Source organism: Haliaeetus albicilla, chromosome 26 (assembly GCF_947461875.1).
Source record: "Haliaeetus albicilla chromosome 26, bHalAlb1.1, whole genome shotgun sequence".
Taxonomy (NCBI): domain Eukaryota; kingdom Metazoa; phylum Chordata; class Aves; order Accipitriformes; family Accipitridae; genus Haliaeetus; species Haliaeetus albicilla.
This window is the reverse complement of record NC_091508.1, coordinates 910,454-934,650: the sequence shown is the minus strand read 5'-3', so window position 1 is coordinate 934,650 and position 24,197 is coordinate 910,454. Positions and strand designations below refer to the sequence as shown.

The 24,197-nt window shown below is 39.6% G+C and overlaps 1 protein-coding gene across 4 annotated transcripts; it reads right to left on the bottom strand.

The window, feature by feature from the left end:
- Nucleotides 1–728: 728 nt before the first annotated feature.
- Nucleotides 729–24,119, bottom strand: ST7L (suppression of tumorigenicity 7 like). 4 transcript variants are annotated; one of them, XM_069771803.1, is made up of 16 exons: nucleotides 23,726–24,116; nucleotides 22,608–22,690; nucleotides 20,883–21,042; nucleotides 20,296–20,350; nucleotides 19,619–19,734; nucleotides 17,918–17,996; nucleotides 16,933–17,087; nucleotides 16,282–16,379; nucleotides 15,534–15,648; nucleotides 13,626–13,698; nucleotides 12,869–12,971; nucleotides 9,607–9,757; nucleotides 9,370–9,462; nucleotides 6,430–6,569; nucleotides 1,499–1,567; nucleotides 729–1,266 (listed from the first exon to the last, which is right to left on the bottom strand). In XM_069771803.1, exons 1-15 carry the CDS (start codon nucleotides 23,925–23,927, stop codon nucleotides 1,514–1,516), a joined length of 1,677 nt encoding a protein of 558 aa, XP_069627904.1. In that variant the 5' UTR covers nucleotides 23,928–24,116; the 3' UTR covers nucleotides 729–1,266; nucleotides 1,499–1,513. The 4 variants fall into 4 exon arrangements, with proteins under 4 accessions (XP_069627904.1, XP_069627906.1, XP_009920960.1 ...); XM_069771805.1 differs by lacking the exon at nucleotides 23,726–24,116 and adding an exon at nucleotides 23,071–23,514; XM_009922658.2 differs by lacking the exon at nucleotides 23,726–24,116 and adding an exon at nucleotides 23,019–23,070.
- Between the last annotated feature and the right edge of the window lie 78 nt (nucleotides 24,120–24,197).

Here is a 24,197-nt window from a genome sequence, read left to right as displayed (position 1 = left end):
AAACTATCAACATCACAGCTTACATCAATCCTTCACAAAGATCAGTGAAGACTGAACATGTGAAATTTCCCTAGTTATTATGGGTAAGTATATGTGCTTATCTGTAACACATAAGATGATGGACAACTTTTCATGTGCTCAGAATTAGCACTTATCCACAAGCCTGTGCAATTTTTATCACCTCCACTTCTACAAAGCCTTGGCCAACATGACTGCTTCCTCAGTGCCAAGCACCAGACCTGAATGTGAAAAAGTAGACATTTTCTCTAATGGGGGAGAGTGGAAATGGAGGTCACACCAGTTACCTCAAACCATTTGGCTGCCACCACCATCTTTTCACCTCTGCAGTAAACAAACCCTTGTGGCTGGTCTGTATAATGAAGCAATTCCTTTGAAGAGTGCTCCACATCTCAGTTCTCTTCAAGTCTTGATATCAACAACAACAGTACTTTGGACTAACGCTTGAAAATTCAGGTCTCCCAAAAAGACTCCCATGCAAACGTCACAACCACTTTTGGCACTTTCAGAAGCCATCCTGTTCTTCAAGGTAAAGTGGTTTGAAAGACAGAAGATGCACAATTAAATCTAAACAAGTAACAATACAAAACAGAGGAGTTTATACTACCGTGTCCTTGCGTAATGCAAGCTCACAGGATACAGTAGAAACAATCTTTGTTTGCACACTATAATCTATATTAAACAGATGCTTAAGAAGTCAACAAATTCAATGTGTTAAGAAGCAACCTTTTAATAAAGAAAGCAGAACCATACTTTGCTGTTAACAAATATTTTGAGAAAGGTTTATAAAATTAAATCTAAGCCAATTATCTGGTACATCTGCAGCTGAGAAGGAAGTGTCAATACTCCAAACATCTGCTCAGTTTGTGTCCTCTCCTTTCTTACAGAGGAAGTACTAGCTTCCAGTTGTACAAGTGATTAAGAGAGCAATAAGGTATTGCTCAACAAAAACTATTTTCTTAGATGATTACAGACTAAGGCCAAAGAAGAAATTCATACGTTAAGCACCATTACCAACATGGAAGCCTGTCAAAGATATCAGTTTGAATAGCCCAGCTTTCTTCCTTGCCCCCCATGTCTAGGGGTCAGCTAACCACCAGAGGGGGAGGCTTGTGAGAACAACAAAATTGAACCATCGTGGAAAGCACACTCCAGTCACACTGGAGTCAGTGGATGCCAGAGACTGGAGAGCAGGAGGACCTCAATATTTTCCATAATGAAGCTGAAAGGTGAAAGAGTCCCAAAGCACTGCAAGAAACAGAACACAACAACAAATTAGCTCAGTTTCAAAACCAATGTCCTTTTACAGGCTCAAGGTATGAACAAAAAACCACCCTATATCTTTCCCTCAAGGCAACAGAGCTACAATCCCTTCAATGCTGATGCCACGAAATAGGCTTGTAGTAAACATTAAATATTAGCCAAGGCACACAAAAGAAAAAACCCTCTGGAAGCCACAGCTCCAGCCTTGTCCACTCACCCCGGCATGGTCCACTCAGCTTGAGGCCAGAACGCTGGGAGCAGTCACAGGCCACAGCACCCGCAGCACCTAGGCAGAAGCAGGAGGGGTTAGGACGGCGTTTCTCTGTGCTACAACTCTTCCAGCTGCTCTGAGCAGTGTGCCTTCAGTGTTGAACAGACTGGGGAGAAGGGTAATGTATTTTCTCAGATATTCAGGCATGGATTATTTATAGGTCATCGACTCAAACGTGTGAAAACCGAACAGACCGTCCACCAAGACTGGCCCATGCTTCCAGACAGGATCCATATTTTAGATGCCATCTAAATAGTTCCAGAAATAAAGATTAGGCTAAAACAAATGGCACAAACTCCCCTGCACCTTCTCAACCCATCCCCCAAGTATTCTGCTGGGACTCGTGTTATCCTCATACAAACCCTCTTTTCATGAGGCAGCAATGACAGGACTCATTTACTTTGAGGGTTTTACTTTGGCCCTCCTGGCTTCTATCATAACCTCAAATATTACATTAAAAAGGCTTTTAAAACATAACATTCACAGCAGCGCAGGAACTTTTCATCGCAGCTAGCTTCTTCCCTGCCTGTTTGCGTGTGGCACCTTCACATTAAGTGCATGAGTTAAGATGTAGATTAGCAAGGCAAGAAACCTTTGCCCTTGGCATCGACACTCAGCTGTGACAGGAAACTTCAGGCTTTTTTTTCTATGAAGTGTAGAACCACTCATTACACATTGGCAGGGAAGTGCACATCTCCAAACTATACACATTTTCTCTTAGATAAGCAAAAGACTCAAGTGTTTATAAATATGAAAAGTTCAGCAGCTGGCTAAAAAGTTAATTCTCCAGTCTCACTTAATGAGCTTTGGGGAAAGTGGTAGGGGGATTTGTTCAGAAAGTAAAGCAGAGTGTCACAGAAAGCAGGACTTGCCAGACGGGGCTCTGTTTAGTCCTATTTTGTGTCTCTAGATGGCTGCTATCAGCAAAATGGCAAGGAATCCTCTAACAGGGAGCTAAAGAACAACCAGAATGAGAAATGTTTTCTCCTAATCTTGCAACCATAAAAATTAGCCAATTTTTAGTTTAAGTCCCATGACTTCTTTCTGTGTTGTGAAAATATCAAGCGATCCATATCATAACACTTTGGAACATGTACTGTCTTAGAATTTTGTCCAATTCCCTGAACAAGGAAGTTGTTTTCAGCAGGAACACTGCTGCAATATTTTTTCAATACTTTAACATTAACTAATACTGGTCTATTCCAGTAGCATAAGGTTTGGACTTAAAAAATGGGATTGATTTGCTTGGAAGGTAAGCATGTTAGTTGTTTTCAGGAACTTCTGAGAAGACTATTCACAGTGCCTGCTGTCACTCTGCATCTCTAGTTTTCTTGAAGGCAGACTCCTCAGTGTCTTTATAAGATAATACAGAACGAATTGTGCAACATCACTTTTGCAAGATGATGTATAGCTACCCAGTTCTCCACCTATGTAATTATTAATAAAAATTCACACTGAATGGAAAAATAATCAGACCCTTTTGTCTGCAGTTTCAAAAGAAGTTGTTTTATGTAACAGAGTATTTTTCAGCTTGCTCAGTGAACTGTATAGATTGTCATCCCTTTTGCGTACCTCCTCCCTTCTGTCACTTACTGAGAAAATTCTGAACAGCAACTACTTAAGAAACAGAGCTGTCTCTGATGATCAAGAACAGAGTGATTCTCCACGAGATCAGAAATCTATCTGAAACAAAGAGCAAGGCTGAGGTCTTACCCACTGAGAGCACTTGCACTCATACTGCAGGTCATACGGAGCTCTCTAGCGCTGCCTGTTCCACTGTCCTCACTGGCACTGACTCACATGGTACATCTTCCCTTAGTCAAAGAACATTAAAAGTCCGAGTTGCAAGAGAACTAACAAGCCACAGTTGGCTCTAACTGGACGCATAAATGCTAAGCACTTCTGCCAGCACCAGTCCCTAGTGCCTGCAAACCCTTCCACCTGTGCAAGACACAACAAAAATCCCTCCGGCGCCTGGTCCCAGGGCCAGGGAGCACAGAGGCAGGACTGCCTCCCGTTCCAGAGGGAGCCAACTCACAGCCGGTGCCAGTGCTCAAGTCTCTGTTGATGGTGTATTACGCTGTATACATTGGAACCAGTAAATGCTTCATTGTGATTTTTGGCCACTTACAATATTTTTAGCAATTTGCCAAGGTTTACCCTGTGATTTATTATGGAGGAAACAAACTCAAGCACTAGCAAATGAAAATATGTAAACTCAGACTTTTCAAGTCAATAGAAAGGTATTCAACTTCTTAAAACCCTTTAGAGGCATGCAGTTTGCTGTAGATTCAATTGCTGGAAATAACAGTTTGAGTAAGAAGTAACTGAAATGTAATCTAAGGAGTCATATTTAAGTCGCTTAGAGATTTACAGTGAAAAATTCCGTATACACAATACTTTCCAATTGTCATTCCTAAAACTGTGTTCTAGATTTGCTGGAAATCCAACAATTCAACAATTTGTTGGAAACATATTTTGTATCGCTTTTTCGGTAAGGCCAAAGCACTCCAGCTATCTACCATCTAGAACTTTATTATCTCAAATTACTATATTTAGCAAGTTAAAACAGTGTCATGAAAAAATACTTGAAATAATGACATACACAGGAAAAAAAAATTTCATTCAGAATGCTTAAAGCACTGGAATTACCTGCAGATATAACACTAGATACAGCAAATAATAATTGTTTTATTACAGTTTTCTTAGGTGGAGAGGCAGGTGTCATTAAAGAGAAGGTAAACTTTCATTTTCATTATGAAAATTCAACTAGATGCTACTGCCACATACCTCCAGAACACAAGAGATAATGCTTTATGAAGTGTTAGCAGCAATCACAGCATTATCTATAGTTAAAATACTGAAGCAATCTATGAATAAAATCAGAAGTGTTAGTTTGATATTGAATATCATTGTTTCTTACAAGTTTTCTGAATGCTTCTGAAAACATCAGGAATGGGATCAAGAGTACAATAATCTAATAATTAAAATAAGGAAGAATATTAGTCATTAGAGTGTGACTGGGAGCTAACATTAATTCTATCTAAAATAGCACAATACTGGAAGATGGTATTTCCTTCTCAGCTGTCAGTCTCAAGAGATTAATACAGAATTCACTTTTTGTCTGTTTATCTCAATACACAGCTTCCACTTTTGCCAGTATTAAACTAGCACAGTGAGTGGCAAGAACCCCTTCGTCCGTGCCTGCCACCACCGTGCCTCGGTGGAATGATGCGGCAATATGCATGCTTCTTGATCATTCTTTTCAGCTGAACAGACACTATCTATCTTTTCCTATAGAAAACAAGCGAAATAAACACACTGCCAAAATGACCAAACCCTGGGAGTTTTTTCCCCGCATTTGGACATGTCACTTGACATTCAAAATGCCATTATGCAAAGCCAACTAACTCCTACAAAGTCTTTTTTTTTTGTTCAAGAAACCCAGCAGAGAGAACTTTACCAAGCAATTCTTTGTTAGCATAACATTTGACCTTGTATCTCTTTGGAAATCATACAACTTTACTAATGCAGTCCTTACAGAATTAATCAAGCAGATAGTTAGACCCTAGTTACTATGATCCCAGCCAATTATGAGCCGCACTGAAATTTGTCACTGGCATGTCCAACTACATTTTCCAACATAAAGATCAACAGAACTGTGTGGAAATGAGGCCCCACTCTCAGACCTGCATGACTTGGACACTGTAGACTAGAATTGCTAGCAAAGCCAACGCTTTTAGGAACAAAGCAGTCTTAAGAAAAAAGGCTTACCTCCCAGGTCTCCATTACCTGTTGCATTAAACCAGCAAGAAAACACAACACCTTTCAACCTCTATTTTGACTTGCAAAGCTAGAATACATGATTCATTGAGAGGTCAGAGCTCTTTATTTGCCACTCTGCTCTACTGCATGAGATTCACAGTTCAATAAAGGCTGAATATACTGCATGGCTTAGTTTGAGAACTGAGGAGGGGAAGCTGCCTATACAGCTTCTCCCTCTGCCAAAGTAAGTCAGCACAGCTTTCAGAGTCCAGGGAAACATGACAAGCTTACAGCCAGCAGCAATGTTAACAGATAACCAAGGAAAAGAAACCCTAAAAAGAGCAGGGCAGAGGGAGAAAGGAGATGGGCACAGAAGGATCCCATAGGAACAAAAGGCTCAACAGCAGACATACTTGGATACATTTAAAGCAGCAGCACAGATTAGAAATGTATCTAGCTAAAAGCCTCACTGCCACTGTCAAGTCCAGTTTCTATCCTTGAACAGGTACTCAAATGACAGAACTGTGGTCAATGAATGCATTCTCTCTAGTAACTGGAGCCAGATGAGATATAAACCCATTGGTCTAGTTCCCAAAAGGTGACAGCTAACTAACTTCTGAACCTGGCTTGGAAGTCAACAGTTACTTTTCCTCTGTTCTCATTGGTTCATTCACATCATGCTACTAGTTTCCAGTGCTCAAGAGACCTGTTTTTCCTGCAGTCCAGCCTGCCTTTTACACACTTCTCAAAATCTCCAATCAACAAATTTATTTTTTGAGGCTCTCACACTGCAGTCTTCCACTTCTATGAGAATAAAATCCATACTCAACACAGTGCTCTGTGACAAAATTTCTCTGGTGCTGAAATGCTGCTCTCTCACCATAAGAGTGCAAATTAAAGCCACGGTATGTTATAGTAACAGTTCACCTTCTTGTCAAAATAGACATTTTGCCCAAATTTCAGCAAGTGTTTGTCACTAGATTCTTACAAAAGAAAATAATTCATGCCCCACAAGCATGAGACTGACTAGAACATACTTAACCATGGACCTCAAAACTCCCAAAGATCCCACAAGTTACCTAAGCAAGCCCCATGACAGAGACAATACTTACAGCTTTAGCAAAAATGACCATCAGCTCAGGGAACTGGTGCGTAAGGAGGGCAAGCATTGCCGAAAAGGAACATAGGCCTGCTGTGAAATGGATGAAAAAGGGAAGTTCCTTCTGTGGGTAAACGGAGACTTCATGAAATGCTGAAAGGAAAAAAAAAAAGAATATTGACATTTGATAATCAAGGACAGTTTTCTGAATTATTTACACAGTCTTGCAACTCAGTTCTAGACTTTCAGAAGGAGTAAGTGTGGACTCAAGACTATTGTGCAGCACATGTTAGGTCCCAGTGCTTAAACTTCTCAAAAAATTTTTCCCCTACACTAAATGCTTGTCTTTATTAGTAGTAGTCATTACATCCCTCTCTTCCCAATCTTCTTTTTCACTTGCATGGGCTTTATTTTTGAAGCATTTCATCAGTCTTACTTTTTGGTACCTACTCTTTTAACGGGACAGAGGGAAGAACTGTAAAATTCACAAGCTCTCAAAATTACCTAGACCAATTTAAACAATTCAGGTGTTTTCAATTCTCTGAAGCATTAATCCTGATACCTGAAGAGAACAGCACATGTCCCCATCATGTAAGAAGCTCAGCAAGTACAAAACAACCATCATGTTATATATACATGCAAGGTAGCTCCTCAATACTTCTCAAAGATTTCTGATTAGTAGGCTACAGTAAATTTTTTCAGAGCAGCTGACAGAGCAGACCTCAAAGAAAACAGTCCCAGGACTAGGTTATAAATTCTGTACATAGCAGCTCCTTGCAATTTCCAATCTATGGTAACAAAATCAAAAGAAGGTGATTAGACAGGCTAAGGGCTGGCATATGGAGCTTTCAGCACTCAAGACACTACTACTGCTTACCAGCTGAGGACCTGTTTGGTGAATTTGCAATTAGTTACTGGCTCTGAATACCTGCAGCTCTGACTTTTATCCAATGATTTTAAAGGGTTTTTAAATGATGAAAAAAAAGTTTCTATAGACATAAGTAATTATGAAAGGGCTGCACACTTCTTGACAAGCTGTTTTTAAAAATCCAACAAAAGCCTCAGAATTTAAGTAAGCCTTTTCGTAAAACAAGAATATACAATTGTATTCATTTTTAATCTGAAGTCTGAGGAGGAAAAAGACACTTTACCCTCTCAGTTACTGTTTCTGAATGCTGGCACATGAAAGCTACCATTGTAACAGCGAGCCCAGCAAAAGTGGCTTGTGCTCTTGCAACTCATTAATGGCAAAGTGCTTGGATTTTGTTTTGCTTTTAAGTACATGATTTTGGAGCACAATTTAGTAGAACATTCAGAGTTCCATGTCTAATGCCCATCAGAGGTGTTTAATGTTATCCCAGAGATTATCAGTTCACCTTCTTAACATGCAACCAGCCCTACTAGGTCATGATACAGTACGATAGCAACACAGTCCTCTTTACTGAGCAACCAAAGAAACTACTTGTCTACTATGGAACACTGTTATGCTCTCATACCATGTAGAAACTCACCTGACTTTTAAAACATGGAGCAATATAATTTAGGAAAGGTCCCAGTGTAAGATAGGAAAGTGTAAAAAAAAAAAAAAAAAAAAGGAAGGATTCTTTTTGCACTAGTTTATCCTACATTGGAAAATTAAAATCAAATCCGAAATAGGTAAGGACAACTAAAGAGAATTCTGTATGTTCACAGCCATTTGAGAACTGTTACTAGTCACATCAATACAGGATTTCTGCATGACTGATTTGGTCAACATTATGTTAAATAGATAAATTTTAAAAAATTAAGTGTCAAGATTTCTTGAGGAAGTACTGCAATAAAAGTGTTAAGATGATTTTATTTATGGGTAGCTTTATATTTAAAACATAACAGGAATGTGTGAGTGATCGTGTTGAAATATCTGCATGCGTTGGTGTTTAATTATGCTGGGAAGTCTACAATTTAGGGTTAGTTGCTAACCAAGGAATTCCTTGTGCAATATCCTGCATAAGTGAGAAATGAGTAATTTAAAGCAGTCTGGGGGCAACTTTAAATTACACATTTTAAATATAACTTCAGGCTTTTAAATAGAAACATGTATGTGTAGTTTTCCTTTCCACAGCTGTGGTCTCAGTGGGTCTGCTGTCGCTTTTGCAGTAGCCCTTTCCAGTCCCGTGGGACTTGCATTTCTTCATGATGTAGAAGTTCACCCCCAAAGGAATTCTATTAACATGTACAACTAACAGTCCAATTCTAATCTAAATTAATGCTATTTTCCTAAATATGATGAGCACAGGCCCTAGTGATTTCATTTGTTTGCCTTACCTAAAGAAAAAAAGATGTAGGCTCATAATTACATAAAGTAATCTTGAAGTAATCGGCAGCTGGACAAGTCTTACTTTTCAGTGTCAAGTGTTAGTATAAAGCCATAGAAATATCTACACAGGTAAAAAGTTCCAGGAAGCATACTGTCTAGCAGACAAATATGTACTAATGAATTAACGACAGAAAGCAATACATATTCTACGAAGCTATCGATTAACAAAGGAATCTCCCTAAAATCACAGACACGTTCTGCTAGACACCCAAAGGCAGGACTGGAACCATGCATTTATTCCTTGCTAAAAGGAAATGACTCCTCTACAACAGTAGTCAAATCCATGGCTTCTTTTAAAAGTAATTTAAAGAACCAGTCCATTTTGTTGTTCTCAAAGTTGGCCAAACTTAGTCTGAATGTACCACACACAGACTTCATATTTGAAGGACTTATGTTATTACAGAATCAAGCTAACATTTACCACACACACACGTCAAGTGCTTCAGGATCGTTTGGGAGGGACATCAACAAATAGCTGAATCCCCTTCACAGGAAGCTCAAACTAAAAAAATCACAGTAAGGTAAATACAGAATACCACAAACTGAACATGTCCTTAGCTTATGTTTTATTATCATTACTGCTTAGAAACCACTTACTTGGCAACAGCTCTCTGTCTGCTGTTTCTGTGCAACTCGGATAGGGATAGAAAAGATGACCTTTCTCTAATGGATATGGGATCATCCTAAATGCTGAAAAAAGAGTGAGTGACATTAGATCTGTATCTAAACCAAGCGACAAGCTTCTCACAAAGAGAACCAATCATGTTTGAGGTCAATAAAGGCAGAGAGATTAGTCTACTGTACAGAAAAAATAAAACAAGGAGAGATACTTACTGCCTTCCCATGTACAGTGCAGCAGATTTAGAGCCCCTTCTATCCTCTTCCAGTGCTGGAGGTGAAAAAAAGCATATGCTACTGCCTCACTGTCCCCTCGTTTCAGAATATGCTCTGGAGGTAGCACTAAGCTTTTCATTTCTAGTAAATACTGAAAGTAAAAATGGAAAGCATACTTGGTTACATAGAATATTCCAAAATGTTTAATTGTGAAACATAAATGATCATTTGAGGCATAACTGAGCATATCGCACAGGGGCCAACTTCCACCTGTTGAAGAAACAGCCCAATCCTGACACAGTGCAGACAGCCTGCACTCACATGGGAAGCGAAAAACAGCAAAACGCACATCCATGTATAAGACTCTTAAATTGGGGTTTTCACACACAAAATATCAGCGGAAAAAAGCATCTCCAGTAAGGCAAAATAAAATACATGCTTGTGCAATATACATAAAGTATAATGCCACAGGTACACTACCAATAAGATACAAGTTTAGACTGATAAAAAAAACCAAAACAAAACAACGGTATTTTTGCTCATCATTTAATCACTCAAAGTTTCAATGTAGGAGACTAAGTACTTGTTAGCTCTCGAGTATGAGTAGAAAACCAGAAAGTGTCAGTATGCTAACCAAAGGAAGAATAATAAACCAAACCCACAAAAAATCTTGGTTTAATGTGGTTTTTCTGGACTACCACAAAGTATCTCTGATTTCAGAGTTTTTCAATTTCAGCCTTCTCCCTACATCAGCAGAATATGTGATGCACAGAAGGGTCAAAGAAGACAAGGATTAATCATTTTCCATTTCCCTTGAAACACAGGACATGCAATTTTGTTTTCTCATGGTACATTAAAAAAAGACAGGTATTCATTTGAACTTCACTTTTAAAAACAGATGAGTAATTTTTACAAGAATGAAATGACAGTTTCAGCTCTAGTATTTACCTGTGAGTTGTTCTCTCCTAGCATATAGTGTCTCATTCAATAACAGCCCAAGTTAATCCACATCTTTGATCAATGTAGCTGGCCATTCCTTTGACTGTCTCCCAAAGTGTAAGAATGCAGCTAACTCGCCGATTTATTTCAGCAGATGCCACAAACTATGAGATTATTTACTAATCCAGTTTGAGGACTTAACTTTTCCCATTCAGATTCTTGAAGGAATGTAGGAGGGGTTGTGCCCTCGCCAAATAAAGCACATTTACTGCCTGGCTAGGTTCTTCTCTTAGTGCCTTGGGCCTACACTCCAGAGGGTAATATTCTTGCTAATCCCCTCTAATCCTCTTCAATTTTTTTTTTTTAATTTTTTTTTTTTTTAACACAGTAAAGGATCACTCACACAGGGCTGCTGTGGGAAAATGGTCTCAAATATCTGACCCTTGACCTGACTCCTCATGCTCTCTGTAGTGCCCACTCTTCCATTGTACTAACTGCGCAGAGAGCAAGGGAATATGAACACAATAGTGGTGATGAAGCCCCACTGCAAGCATTGCCACAACATGTCAATGGTGAACTCCAGGCTTTGGCTGTCTCTGTGCCCATGCTACCACATATACAGAAAAATTCCACAGCCTGGCAAATTTTCACGTCCACATTTACCCACAGAACAGGCAAGATATCACTACTGAAAATATCTTGGGTTTTGCAGATTTAAGAAAGTCTTTATACACAATAAAAATTTGTAAGATATTCAGAAGATGATGGGAAAAGATTGTTTCATACATTATCAAAATGTAGTTACTGATCTCCAATTTGAAATGGCTTAAGAGTACCATTTTCCAGCACTGTAAAATGCCTTCCTAACTTTCCAAACAAAACCCATCCTTGTAAAAGCATAACTCAGAACAAAGAGAAACAAACATTATTTTATTTTCCTTATGCAAAATGATGTTATATGCAAAGACAACCACTTTCATCACATGCAAGAACAAAGGAATTTCTACTTTACATACTCATTTACTTTTAGTCCATGGGACAGAACTGACTGCAAATTTGAAACTCAGATTTTCTTCCCCACTACTCCACTGTAACCCATTGGGCAAGTTACTTCACTTGTTTGTGCCCTTGTTTACTTGTTTGCTTTGACTATGAGCATTTCACAGCTCTAGATAGCCAGCACCAATAAAATTCTGCCCTGCCATCTAATAAATTGGTGTTTCAAGGCAATATCATAATTAAAAAATCATGAAGATGTTGGGATAGGTATACAGTTAGAAGAGAAGATCAAATTATTGTAACTAGAATCGGTTTCTGTGATTGTAGAACTGCGGAACATATTTTGCAAACAGCCTGTTTGAAATTATATCTAACTTCTTTAAAAAGGTATACGAGGCTCCTGAAACAACTGGAGGATATACAAAATAAAAGAACTTGTAGATAATGCGTTATAATCTTCTTCCCCTAAAGGCAGAGGCTAAAGAAAAATCTGTCTGAGACTGTCTGAAATGAACTTGCTACGCTCTTGATCAGTCATGCAAACAAGCAGCAATTTCTCCCAGCAATTAGCTTCCTCAGTGCACATTCTATTAGATTGGACAGGCAGACAGAATAGAGTGGCTGGATAATTCGAGCCTTCACTGCAATAGTCACTGGGACTCCATGATCATTTGCAGAGGATTAGGTCCAGGACTAAGCCAACCTTCTGTATTCAAGGTTTCAAACCAAATGCATCACCAATACTAGTACAGTAAAAAGCAATATAAGATTTTATTTTCACCCAATGCTCAGTGGAATCTGTATCTTGGCCACTTCAAGTAATGCCAGACATTAAATTACAGCCTGTAGCAATACTGACTCTTAATCTTGTTTACACATGGATGAAGAAAATAAGTGACTGTAGATCTTTCAATAACCCGAGTTCTGAAGCCATGCTTGGAAGCACAGTACTATGAGTGGTTATTGTTTGGAGAACTTAATTTGGCTTCAGAGATTTTAAATATCTAAATTTACATTTATTAATGCTTACCCTTACCCAATAAAGGGACTTCATTAATACATTACTGGATTTTCCAACAAGTTAGAAAATTTTGAATTCAAATTTTTTGCAAAAAACCCCGTTTGATTATCACTTACTGCAAACAACTAATTCTGGCCACCAAACATTTATGATATAAATACTAGCACATTTAACAACGCAATGGCTGGAGTTACAATCAACTTCAAGAAAACATGGGGCTAGGAAGACTCCAATAACAAAATGATAACATAACTAGACAGAAGACAATAAAAAGTGGTCCAATAGGAAATAAAATACTCTTACCTTTGGAACATGAGGGTTAAATTCCACAGCTCTGTGAATTGCTTCCACAGCATTAATTTCTGCTGTACTAAGCCCTCTTTTGGAGGCAGTTTCTGGGGAGAACCTGAAGGGAAAAACCCACACGGAATAAAAGTAATAAATAATAAATTTTAACCAGGCATTTATTTGCATTGTAAGATTGGAGTTCATTAAAAATTGGTTTATTTATCAAGAAAGATAAACAAACCCTTTTAGGAGACAAATTTCGTGTTAATTTAGGTATCTGGACTGTCATCCATGCCCATATGACAAAGTTATATTTAACTTTTTGAAACTTCATGTCAATCACGTAAGGTAATTGAGTGCCCATGATTGTTACAGCATCACCTACCTGGAAGTAAAGCTAGAATCAGCTGTGCAAATAGACCAGAACAAAAGTGAAATGCCAACATGAACCACCACAAATATCCTGCACCCAATCCACAAAACAAAGAACTGTTGAACATCACAAGCAAGACACTGAAAATAAAATTTATACAAAAGCACGTGCGTGTACATGGGCTCTTGAAAAACAACTTCACCTGTATTAACTTTATGGATGCTTAAAAGAAACTTTAAATTACATTTAACTACACACATATATGTATAGATAAATACACTTAATTTGCTTTTAGAAATGTAACTGCTACATATTGGCTTTAGTCCTTTTTAATTCATATTTTACAGCATAACCCAAGATTAGTAGCAAACCACTGTTTTCACAGATGTGCTTGCTTACCTTTCTGAAACAGCTCTGGCTTTTAGCAGGGCTGCTGTGTAACATATTGCTGCTGATTTTGGAAGACTGATATCTATGATAAAATAAAATAATTAAGCTGTAAGATTCTAAGGAAAGACAAACATTTTAAACCCACATCCTTTGAGCTTAAAGATTTTTACTTGGGTATACCAGACAACGAATGTAACATCTGGAATGTTTCAGCTATGATTAGAAACTTTGAATTTCTTTGCACAGTCTTCTTTCTGGTCACCAGTCAGTCTCAGACTAAAAACTCACACGAGTCATAGTTAGGTGTAAAACAGTAATTTTTTTTTCTAAACACACGAAGACACTGAAACTGAGTTCAAAGAGAAATGCATGTATAAATACACACTTAAGAACAGTGTACTTTTCCTGTATTAACCCATGAAGGTTTAAAATAAGCTTCTAATCTTTACCTAATTTTGCAACTGTACATTAACACAGAGTTTTACACAATACTGAAAGAGACTGACTAGAAGCTGACCAAAAAAATTACATTACAGACAGGTAGACAAATTTTAATGAAAATGCAATTTCCATTCTTTTCCAGTTCCATGGGGAAAAAATCTTTTACTTGTAGGTTTTGTAGAATATCTGAGGCCAAGTATGAGCTGACAATTACAGATTAGAAGGTTAGCACTCCACAGTACAAGTTTACTTTAAAAGCAGACAAAGTCTGGGGTCTAATTCCCAAGTACCATGTTGTGTATAGTCAGATGGCTCTTGCTTTTTTTGTAAATCCCATTCTGGGCTTGTCCATCACTTATTAGAAGTCTGGCTGTCGTGTCAAGCAAAACACAGGGGTGCTGCTGCAGGGAGTTTGAAGCTCATACTCATTTTTCCAGATGCTTAGGAAAAAAAAAAAATCAGCAGCCCTTTCTTAAGAAAGTGTCACAATTCCTGATGTTAACATAAAGAAGCACCAGGAAAAGAGTAAATGGTTTTGTTAAATTAGTAAGAATCCACACAGAACAACACGGACAGTCAAGTAACAGGAGCAGGCTGCTAGGGTGGCCACGCACAAGGGGCACAGGGTTTGGGCAAGAATATCCTACTTTGGATTCCCTGAAGCAATAAAGAACAGAGGCACAAGGGAGAACATACCAACTTCTCAAGGGCACGGAATGATTGCCACAAAATACTGCTTCTACGTCCCTCCATTCTGAAGGTGATATAAGGGACAGCTTTGACAGCAGCACTTTGTACACTAGTGATGTGGGCAATACCTAGGTGGCAAAACTCTGAGGACAATAAGAAAATAAGTATATACTTTATTAACCTTTATCTAGACTTGCACAACACCTGAAATGTATTAGTTGAGATGGAAAGTGAAAGTAAACTACTGCCATTTAATGGACCAAAGCTTGCATACCACTCATCTCTGGCAAGCAGTATGCTTGCACATTGCTAATCTCTGGCAAGCACCCTCAGTATTACAGAATCATGAGGCCAAGCCTGGAAGATTACAGAAGGGAAAACTACCTTTTCCAGCTTATTTACATCTATTACTTAGAGGCCTATGTGCTGACTGAAAAAGGCTGATGAATTTAGGCATAACTAGGGATGTAGAAGAGATTAAAAAACTAAAATAATCCTTGAATTGAAGCAAAGCGAGCTGCAAGATTTTTTTACAGATTAGAATTAAAAACATAAAAAGTAATTTTAATAATAAAAAGCAATTTATCTTGCCTAAACTTGACCTCATCATTCGAAAGAAAAAAATTTGATTTGCACTCTGGAAGCGCGTATTGGTTGCCAATGAAGGGAATCTAGTCAACTAGCTGAGATCATGGGTAGACATCTGCTTTTGGACAGGCACACCTTGCCTACCTCACCTATACTCTTATACAAAACCACCAGTATTTCCCATTAGGCATCACTTACCGTCATACTTTGCTAAAACTGCCTGGACATCTGCATAAGCCTGTAACTCCAGCAGTGCCTCCAGGAGGTTTTCATGAATATTCAGCATGCTGAGAAGTGGAAACTCTTTCATCAACTGCAAATCAATAAAGAGAAATAAATTAAGCAGATATAGAATTGCACTTGAATCACTGAAATACTTAATAGAAATCAGTACAATAATTTAAGCTTTTTCAATGTTCTGTTCTTTCACAGTATTAGAAACTGACATATAAGCAGCATGAAAAGAATTCCATCATTTCTACCTTACTTTTTTCCTACATTCACCTACTGGAAAATAAGTATACTGAGTCTAAGTATACAACATGCTCTCAGGCCAAATTTGCACAGCTCCCACAGTGAGTTGGTTTGGTCAGTAATATTTTCCTATGAAAAAAGAACTCATGATAAACCCTGGGCAAGTGAAACTAAAATTATGATGAAGTCTAAAGTTGGCTGTTTTGACAAGTTAGTTGCCGAGTCAAGCATGAAGCAAACCAGACAACAGAACTGTGAACATATGACATCATATAATACAAAATCTAAAACCTACATGTAGGAACCAGAAAAACTGTTCTCAAAAAAAAAAAAAAAGAATCATGATGTGCAAATCTCATTGGAAAATAATTCAATTACATTAATTATGATACCTAGAAAAGAACTATAAACCATCAATTTGGACAATGTGACTGAAAACAACAGTTGCTCAATTTTTTAAATTTTTACTTACATCTCTCATCATTTTTACTGCTTCTCGTATTCTTCCCAGTTTTCTTGCACACATAGCTAGTCTCCTTTTCACATACACTAATACATTGGTGTCTCTTCCTGATAACAAAGATAAAAAAAGATTAGTATATCAGTTTCAATCCTTATCTCTCCTTCCCTCTCTCAAAAAAAACCCAAACCAACCACCCACCAAAAACCCCACAACCTTTTTCCTAACCACATGTAAAAGCAGAAAATAATTACTACTGCTGTCCCAATCAAGGCCCATCTAGATGAATGCCAGCAACTTTTAACTAGGTTAAATGACAAAAAAATTCTGGTTTTTTTCCAAAATGTTGGGTGGAATAAAACAAGGTGCTACTGACACACACTAATTGCTTCATTAATCTGCTCCACCTATCTAACTTTCCATGACAATAATGTACTGAGCCTTAGCGAGGCAACCCACGATGAAGACACAGCATAACTGCCACTTCCGAAGATTCATTCAGGTATTACAAAAGATCACATAGCACGTCAAGCATAAGCATGGCTAAAATAGTAGGAACTGCCTCACTGAACTGGGAATCAAACTAGAATCACTAACTATAACTTTAGTTTTACATTTCTGCTCACATAAAAACAAGAGTTCATGCCATTCAAAAGTCCTTACTCAGCTGTGCTTCATGCTGGGGGCTTTGGGAATGGCAGTTCTGAGACTTTCTGTAAATCATTTCTCCTGCTTTCAGAGCCTGCTTGAAATACTTCTCAGCATCCACAATAGTTGTTGCTTCTTCCTCAGCCAGGAGGACATATGCAGTGGCACAACTGTAATAAGGAAAAAAACGCACTAATTATTCTGAGGGACAAAGTTTAGTATTTTTTGAATCAGTGTTAAAAGCATTAGAAATGGGCAGTTTTCACTTATGTTTAATATCTAAGCATTGACAACATTAAAGTACCAAAATATTGACTTGAGTGCAAACAGTGACTGTCAGGAAAACAGAAACCTTTTCCATTTTACAGAAAAAACACACATTTGGAGAAAGAACAAAAGAAAGAATTGTAACAGCAAGTCAAATTATTTTCCTTGAAATATTAAAAACGCTCTGGTAATTGTCTGGAGAAGGGTTTTTTGTGTTTAGTTTGCTTTGCTTTTTTAAAACCAGGAGGTAGACACTTTACACAAAAACAAGACGACTACATGACAAAACAGATCATGGAAGGGTGTGAAATTCTTTGGTTTGTGTTACAAGAGTATTTTTAAACCCCTTACTGGAGTGGCATTTATGAACTCCAAATACAGTATTACCACAATGCCATCTCTGAAAGCCATACAATCTCATATCCAATTTAGACTGCTCCACATCTGAATAAGATTTCTCATTTGTTATTGCTACTGATACAAAAATTTTTTTTAAAAAATCTTTCCCAAGAAAAAGGGAGAACAAAAGCTATTTTTTTTATAGAACAGTTCAATACTTCAGTGCAACTGACAGCCCCGTGTGCAATTCTCAGTCACGGAAGTTCCCCTTAAGCTATTCAGAACTTTACTAAAAGTAAATTATTAGAACAAGAAACTGATAGCATGCTCAATATCGTTCCGCTTAATCTTTCACACTAGAAATACAGCAATTGAACTTATATTCTAAACTTACTCATTGTTCAACTCTAAAGCTTGATACGCTGCTTTAATCCGGGCTTGAGGGTTTCTCTCTCGCCATGCTTTCTGCATAACTGTTGCAAAAACATTGAAAGGCTGGTGAGGGACAGAGACACTGGCGAAACACCTGGGAGCCAGTGGAGGCAATGCTGGCTGCTTATGCCTCAGCTCTACATTAACATTCACTTCCATTTTGCAAATTCCTGTTTGCTATATGATTGTTACGGGAAAGAGTAAACAAGTGTTTTAATTCCAGCATGAGTTTCTACCACAAACAGCAGAATCTTGCAACTTCTCATTACGCCCCAAATTTAGTTTAAGAAAGCAACACCACCAGTAAGATTATTCACTGACCATTTAAGAACTCCTACACTGAGAAGCAAAGACAGCTTACACAACCAGGCAGATGTACAATTTCTAAATTGCTACAGATTTTTGGAAACACTTCCCAAGACTTGTTGAAAGCTTGGCAGGAGCAATTGTTAAACACAGGTTCTTGCACGGACCTGCACAGAATTTTAATTTAAGCTTTCAAACAGAACTTCAAAGAAAACAATGATAGAGTAAGCTCTGTCTTGCACAGGTATAGTTTCATACTTAAGTATTTAAACAACTACCAGATCATAAAGGGTTAAAAATTTTCTTTTTAAATTTACAAAGCACATTTGAGTGGCATAACATGGCAAAGCCAATTCAAGATATACTATAATAATTTATCACCTTGTTAGAAAGTGTTCTAGGAAACAATTAAAAAAGGTAAAATCTATCTATTCAAAGGGGCCGTTTGAATTAAACTTAAATTCAAAATTACGGTCAGATAAAGACCAAACAAAAGTTCAATGCAATGACTCTACACCCCTCTCCATTACGTTTCCATTGGGGAAAAATGGAAATCCCAAACCGAAACCCAACTTCTAGCAAAAGAAAAACAACATACTTGGAGCTACCATTTTCTGTGCAGAACTAATAGCTTTCACACTAAATTACAGTTCTAAAAGAACTCCAAAACCTTACGTTCATGGAGTTACATATCTGGCCTATCTCAAGTACGATAAGAAAACTGAAGAATCTATACATGTTTCTTTTGGAACAAAACCTTCTGCTGTCCAGCAAGAGTAAAGTGGAAAAATGTTTGAGTTTTCTTTTGGAAACAAAATATTAGTCTTGGCTTAGCAAGCGAGACAATACACTCCATTTTGTGAAACAAAAACACATCATTCATATCAAGCATGTCACAGCCAGGTGACAAGTAACACTTCCGGAACTTGACAAATTGACAATAGCTCGCACCCAGCCTGACAATAACCAGGTAGAGAACACTTTCTGCACTAAACATGTGGAACACAACGAAAGAATTCTGGAGACTGCGCTATTCATTACTAAGGTTTAAATGAGACCACATCTTTGGCTGTTGAGAATACAATCCAGGTTTTCAATATTGTGTTGTTAATTATTTGAAAAGTGTGAGATCTTAAAATATGTCAGGATCCTGACAGCCTTAAAGTTAGTAGAGAAAGCACAAGGTAAAAAAAACCATCTTTTCACTACATACATCTATTAAACCTCCTTAGTAGTTGGAAAGGCTATCATTTCACAAAGTATCTGACACAATAGCTTGCACTGCCTTGAAATATATTAAAAATACCCACTTTACACTCTCCAACAGTTATACATCTTACACATACGACATTGGTACCTGTATCTGATGGCCGAAGGGCATCTGTATCGCATGTGAAAAAGTTCTGATGATCTTGAGCAGACAAATTCATGTCATAGTATGTAAGAGGCTCCTTCCCAGTCACCCACATGTATCTTGAACGGGAGAAATTTCAGTAAGACGCACTCCTAGTAAATAGTAATGCTGATACCAAGGGGGATACCTGATATGCCTAACAACCAAAGCTAGTGCAGAAAATTTTTATTAATAGAAGGCAGGAGCTACTAACCAGAAGTTTCAAGTACTACTGTTCCATAATCTGTACAGGTTGTAAAGTTCTAAACAGCTTGGGAACTGGCTTCCTAGGAAGCAGCTGTTCCTATGAAATAACACAAGGAGACTTACAATACAGCCGTATCAGTTTAATAAAAGAGAATTTAGATTCAGAATCACTGTCTCAATCTCTGAATAAAGTTTTCTCCTATTTTACTCTCAAAAAACCTGATGATGTTGCAGTGATATTTGCATTCTTAACACTGAAACTGCCAAAGCTTGGATAGGTGCCTTTTAAACATAGGATTGGCATCAATCACCCCTATAATCTTGCAGGCCCCAGCTATCTCCTGATATTCCTAGTGTAAGCTCTGTGAAGAAGTCATGTGTATGCCCCCAACTAATTTAAAAAAATATGCAATGGTAAATAAGATAATTAATACCTGCTATACTCTGCTCCTCTGAAAAGATTGAGAGGATTTCGCCACACTTTGCACTCTGGAAAAAAAAAAAGGTACTTTTTGAATGAAGAGCATAGGAAATACTACCTTGACTTTAAAATGCAGTAACGCAAATGCAGTTTTACTTTCAAAAGCTCCTTTAATTTTATTGTTATACAACCTGAGCACAATCATACGATCATCTTCTTCATAAACTTCTGCTATCCCAGAAATATTTTTGCTCCCCAACATTGCTGGTGGAAAGATTAAGCACTGCCATTTATACTCATACAATGTTTATCTTGCAAACATTCAGAATAGTAAATATCTGATGTTACTGAAACAGTTTTAGCTAAATGTGTAATATATTTTCTAAATCATATTTTTAATAATGAATGATGTAGATCAAAGATACATTATTATTTAGTTTATTTTTACCATTATTAATAAAGCACTTTGTAAGACGTAGGCCTTTCTCCAGTTCTTACAAGGACTACACTAATGGAAAGTCAAAACCATTTAAAAGCCAGTTCCTGTGAATCAGCTGCCTTGAAGCTTAAGGAAAACTGCTGGGACACATTAACAATCACCTGGCATATTCTGCCTGCTTGTCTCATTCTCTCCAGCAGAGAATGCTGCTGGTGCTGGAGGGCTGTTTTCTGCACCACCAATGAGGGGCCTCAAATGACTCACAGAAACCTGCTCAATGAAAGATGTGCCGTATTTTCGGAAATGCCACCACTCAAACACCTGTCACAGGAGAAAAAAGCACCAGAAATTTCCTTAGGTGACACCCTTCCAACACAAACATCAGAAATTAAGAGCCAATTGTTCACAACTAGTACATCCCCTTGCAAATTACTATAGATGGAACTTATACACATAAAAATTAACAATTATTGGTTTTGACCTCTGTTGTCATGCAGGATCACGCACATAGCAAGACTGAAAAAAAAAACCAAACCCAAAACAGTAAAATTTTAGTCAAACATATGGTCCTCCCCCCCAATCATTAGTATAACCTCTAAACCCTGTCAGAAATTGCCTGGATAGGGAAACTGTGCATAGAGACAAGAACCTCAAGACAGGTGTAGCTTTTTCATTTCACAAAAATAATCTAAAAGAATAAAGCACAAAATGGACGGTTAAATTAACATGTTCTGCCATTCAGAAAAGTCCAAAGAGAAAAAGCTGAATTAAGTTCACTTACCAGAAATTTTGGGTCAAAAATATTACACTCTCTCCCTTTGAAGCTATTAAAAATACCTAAATGTCACAAGTCCTCAAGCACTATACCACACTGTCAGCCCTGGACCAACTTAGGAGTATTTTTATTAGCATGCAGAAAGAGGCAATGTTTACACAAACTATATTATTTGTTAAAAAGCATTACTATAAATAGGGACTGACCAATAACCACTTTTTTTCTTTTAAGAGCAAACCTATGCAAAAGACCTATCACAAGCAGAATCCACTTCTATATATGACTTTCCTCAGATCCTTCAATCAAAACCCAGGCAACATTACAGCAAACAAGTTGTTTCTACCACATAAATAAAACACCTTTTTTTTTTTTTTTTAAAATGGTGGCTACAAAAAAAATCACCTATGAAACACATTTTGCATATTCTGGTAAATAGGTTTAATTGACGAGAAGAGACGTTTTCTTTAGCTTTTAATACTGAAAATAAAGACTAACCCAAAAGATTTGTATGTAGTGCCACAGTCTGCATCAGGGTCAGATGATCATCACTGCAGAAACAGCTGTGCTAGCAGAACTGAGCATGCAAGTGTGCCCCATTCATTTCGTGCAGTCAGCCATGTCTGTGCACACTGTCATCTGAAGATGAGCTGAATTATTGGCTCATTTTCACACCGAAGTTAAGATAGTTACATGATGACACATGCACAAAAGCCCCCCCAAAATTACTGTGGAAAGCTAAACTCTTAACTATGTAGTTTAAAAGAGATAAAAATCTCAGTGTTTTCTTTACACAGAGAGGTCTGCACAGTTTGCACATATATTTTGCATTTTTAATGTATCATCTATGTATATACGCACATATATGTATACCTATATATGGACACATACCTCCTTAAAACAAGCCTTAGTTTCCAAAACAAGCGCAAGTTATTTTCCTTAGACTCACCCCAACGTACAACACACATAGCAAAAGAAGATACTAAACAAGTTCCTTCCTAGTACAAAGGCACCCTCTAGAGTCTGATCAAAAAAAAGCCAATTGCAGTTACCCCTAATGAAAGCACCTTAGAGGTGCTATAGTTGTTTAAAAAAATAAAAGTGGACTACTTACAAATATCAGTCCAGATATAAAAGACGAAGTCACTGTAAGGGCAAAGTAGAATTTCGGAGTCAAAGTGCTTAAGAACACAGTCACTGTTAAGAAAAGCAAAAACAAAGACTTAACAGGCAGAACTGAAAAACACAAATAGCTTTTTATTAAACAACTCCGAAATATTATGCAAATATATAATACAATGTAGCCCTAGTAACTTTACAGATAACGTTACTTTGTTGGAGAATCCTTTCCGTATATTATTTTCTGTTTGTAACCATCTGTGACAGCAAAATAGGTTACATACCCAATCTAAAAAACTCAGTGCAAGTTCTTAGACAAAGCAGCCTACAGTTTCAACCATATCATGGCGGGTGGACCGCAACAATTCACTGTATTATTTCATTTTAACCTAAAACGGAAACATACTGGTTTGACACAAGCTCCTATTCAGTGTTAAGAACATCCATTTTCCGCAGACCTCTCCTTCCAGGCATTTACAGCGCAAGGCAGGGAACGCAGCTGTCCAGAGCTACCTTGACTGTGGTTCTGACCCCAACCACACGGCCAGCTTTGTCACCGGCCACCAGCCCGGGCTGGCAGGGAGCACGGCAGGGAGGCTGGAGCGACAGGCCCGGCCTGGGGGTGACGGCGAGCTCCCCTGCCGCAGGCTCACCGCCCCCCGGCCCCGTTCAGGCCTCGGGCCTGACGAGACACCCCGGCGCGGGGAGCGGGTGTCGGCGGTGACAGGCAGCCGGGCGCGAAGTGACAGGGCGTGGGGCGGGGAGGCAGCCGGGGCACGGCCGGCATTCCCCCGGGGCACCGGGAGAGCCGCCTCGGAGGCTTCCAGCCGCCCCGGCGCCGTCACCGAGGCGGACCCGGAGGCACAGCGGGAGCCCCGAGGCCGGGCTGATGCGCTCGGGGGGGGGATGGGGGGGAGGTCGCTGCGGGAGGACCGGGACGCAGGACCGGGACGCAGGACCGGCCCGCAGGCGGCTGCCAGGACGGACGGCCCGGCCCGGCCCCGCAGCCCTCCACAGGAGCCCGGCCCGGCCGCCTACCAGGGCGGACGGCGGCGGCCTTCCCCCGGCGAACCCTCAGCCCCCTCCCCGCCGCCGCGTCCCGCCGCGTCTCACCGGCCGCCAAGCTGTCCCGGAGCCGCAGCGGCACCCGCAGCACCACGTAGAAGAGGCCGAGCCCGGCGACCACGGCCAGGAGCCCGCGGGCCCACGGCGCCGCCGCCGCCGCCCGCCGCCGCAGCTGCTCCCAGCGCCGCAGCGCCGCGGCCGCCCCGGGGCACGGCGGACCCCGGCCGCCGCCGCCGCCGCCGTCCGCCATGGCTGCCGCCGGGGGACGCCGGGAGAGGGGCGGGACGCCCGGCGGCGGGGCGGGGCCCGGTGGGCTCCGCCAGCGCGGGGAGCCCGCTCGCCGAGCCCATCACCTCTCCCCCGCCGGCGGGGCGCGGCCCTAGGGTCCCCGTCCCCCCCACGCCGCGCCGCGGCCCGGGAGCCGCGAAGGCCCCCGGCGGCTGCGGCCCCGCCAGCGCGGCCCTCCCTCCCCGCCCCGCCCGCTCCTACGATGGCCGCCGCGCAGCGTCTGCCCGCAGCC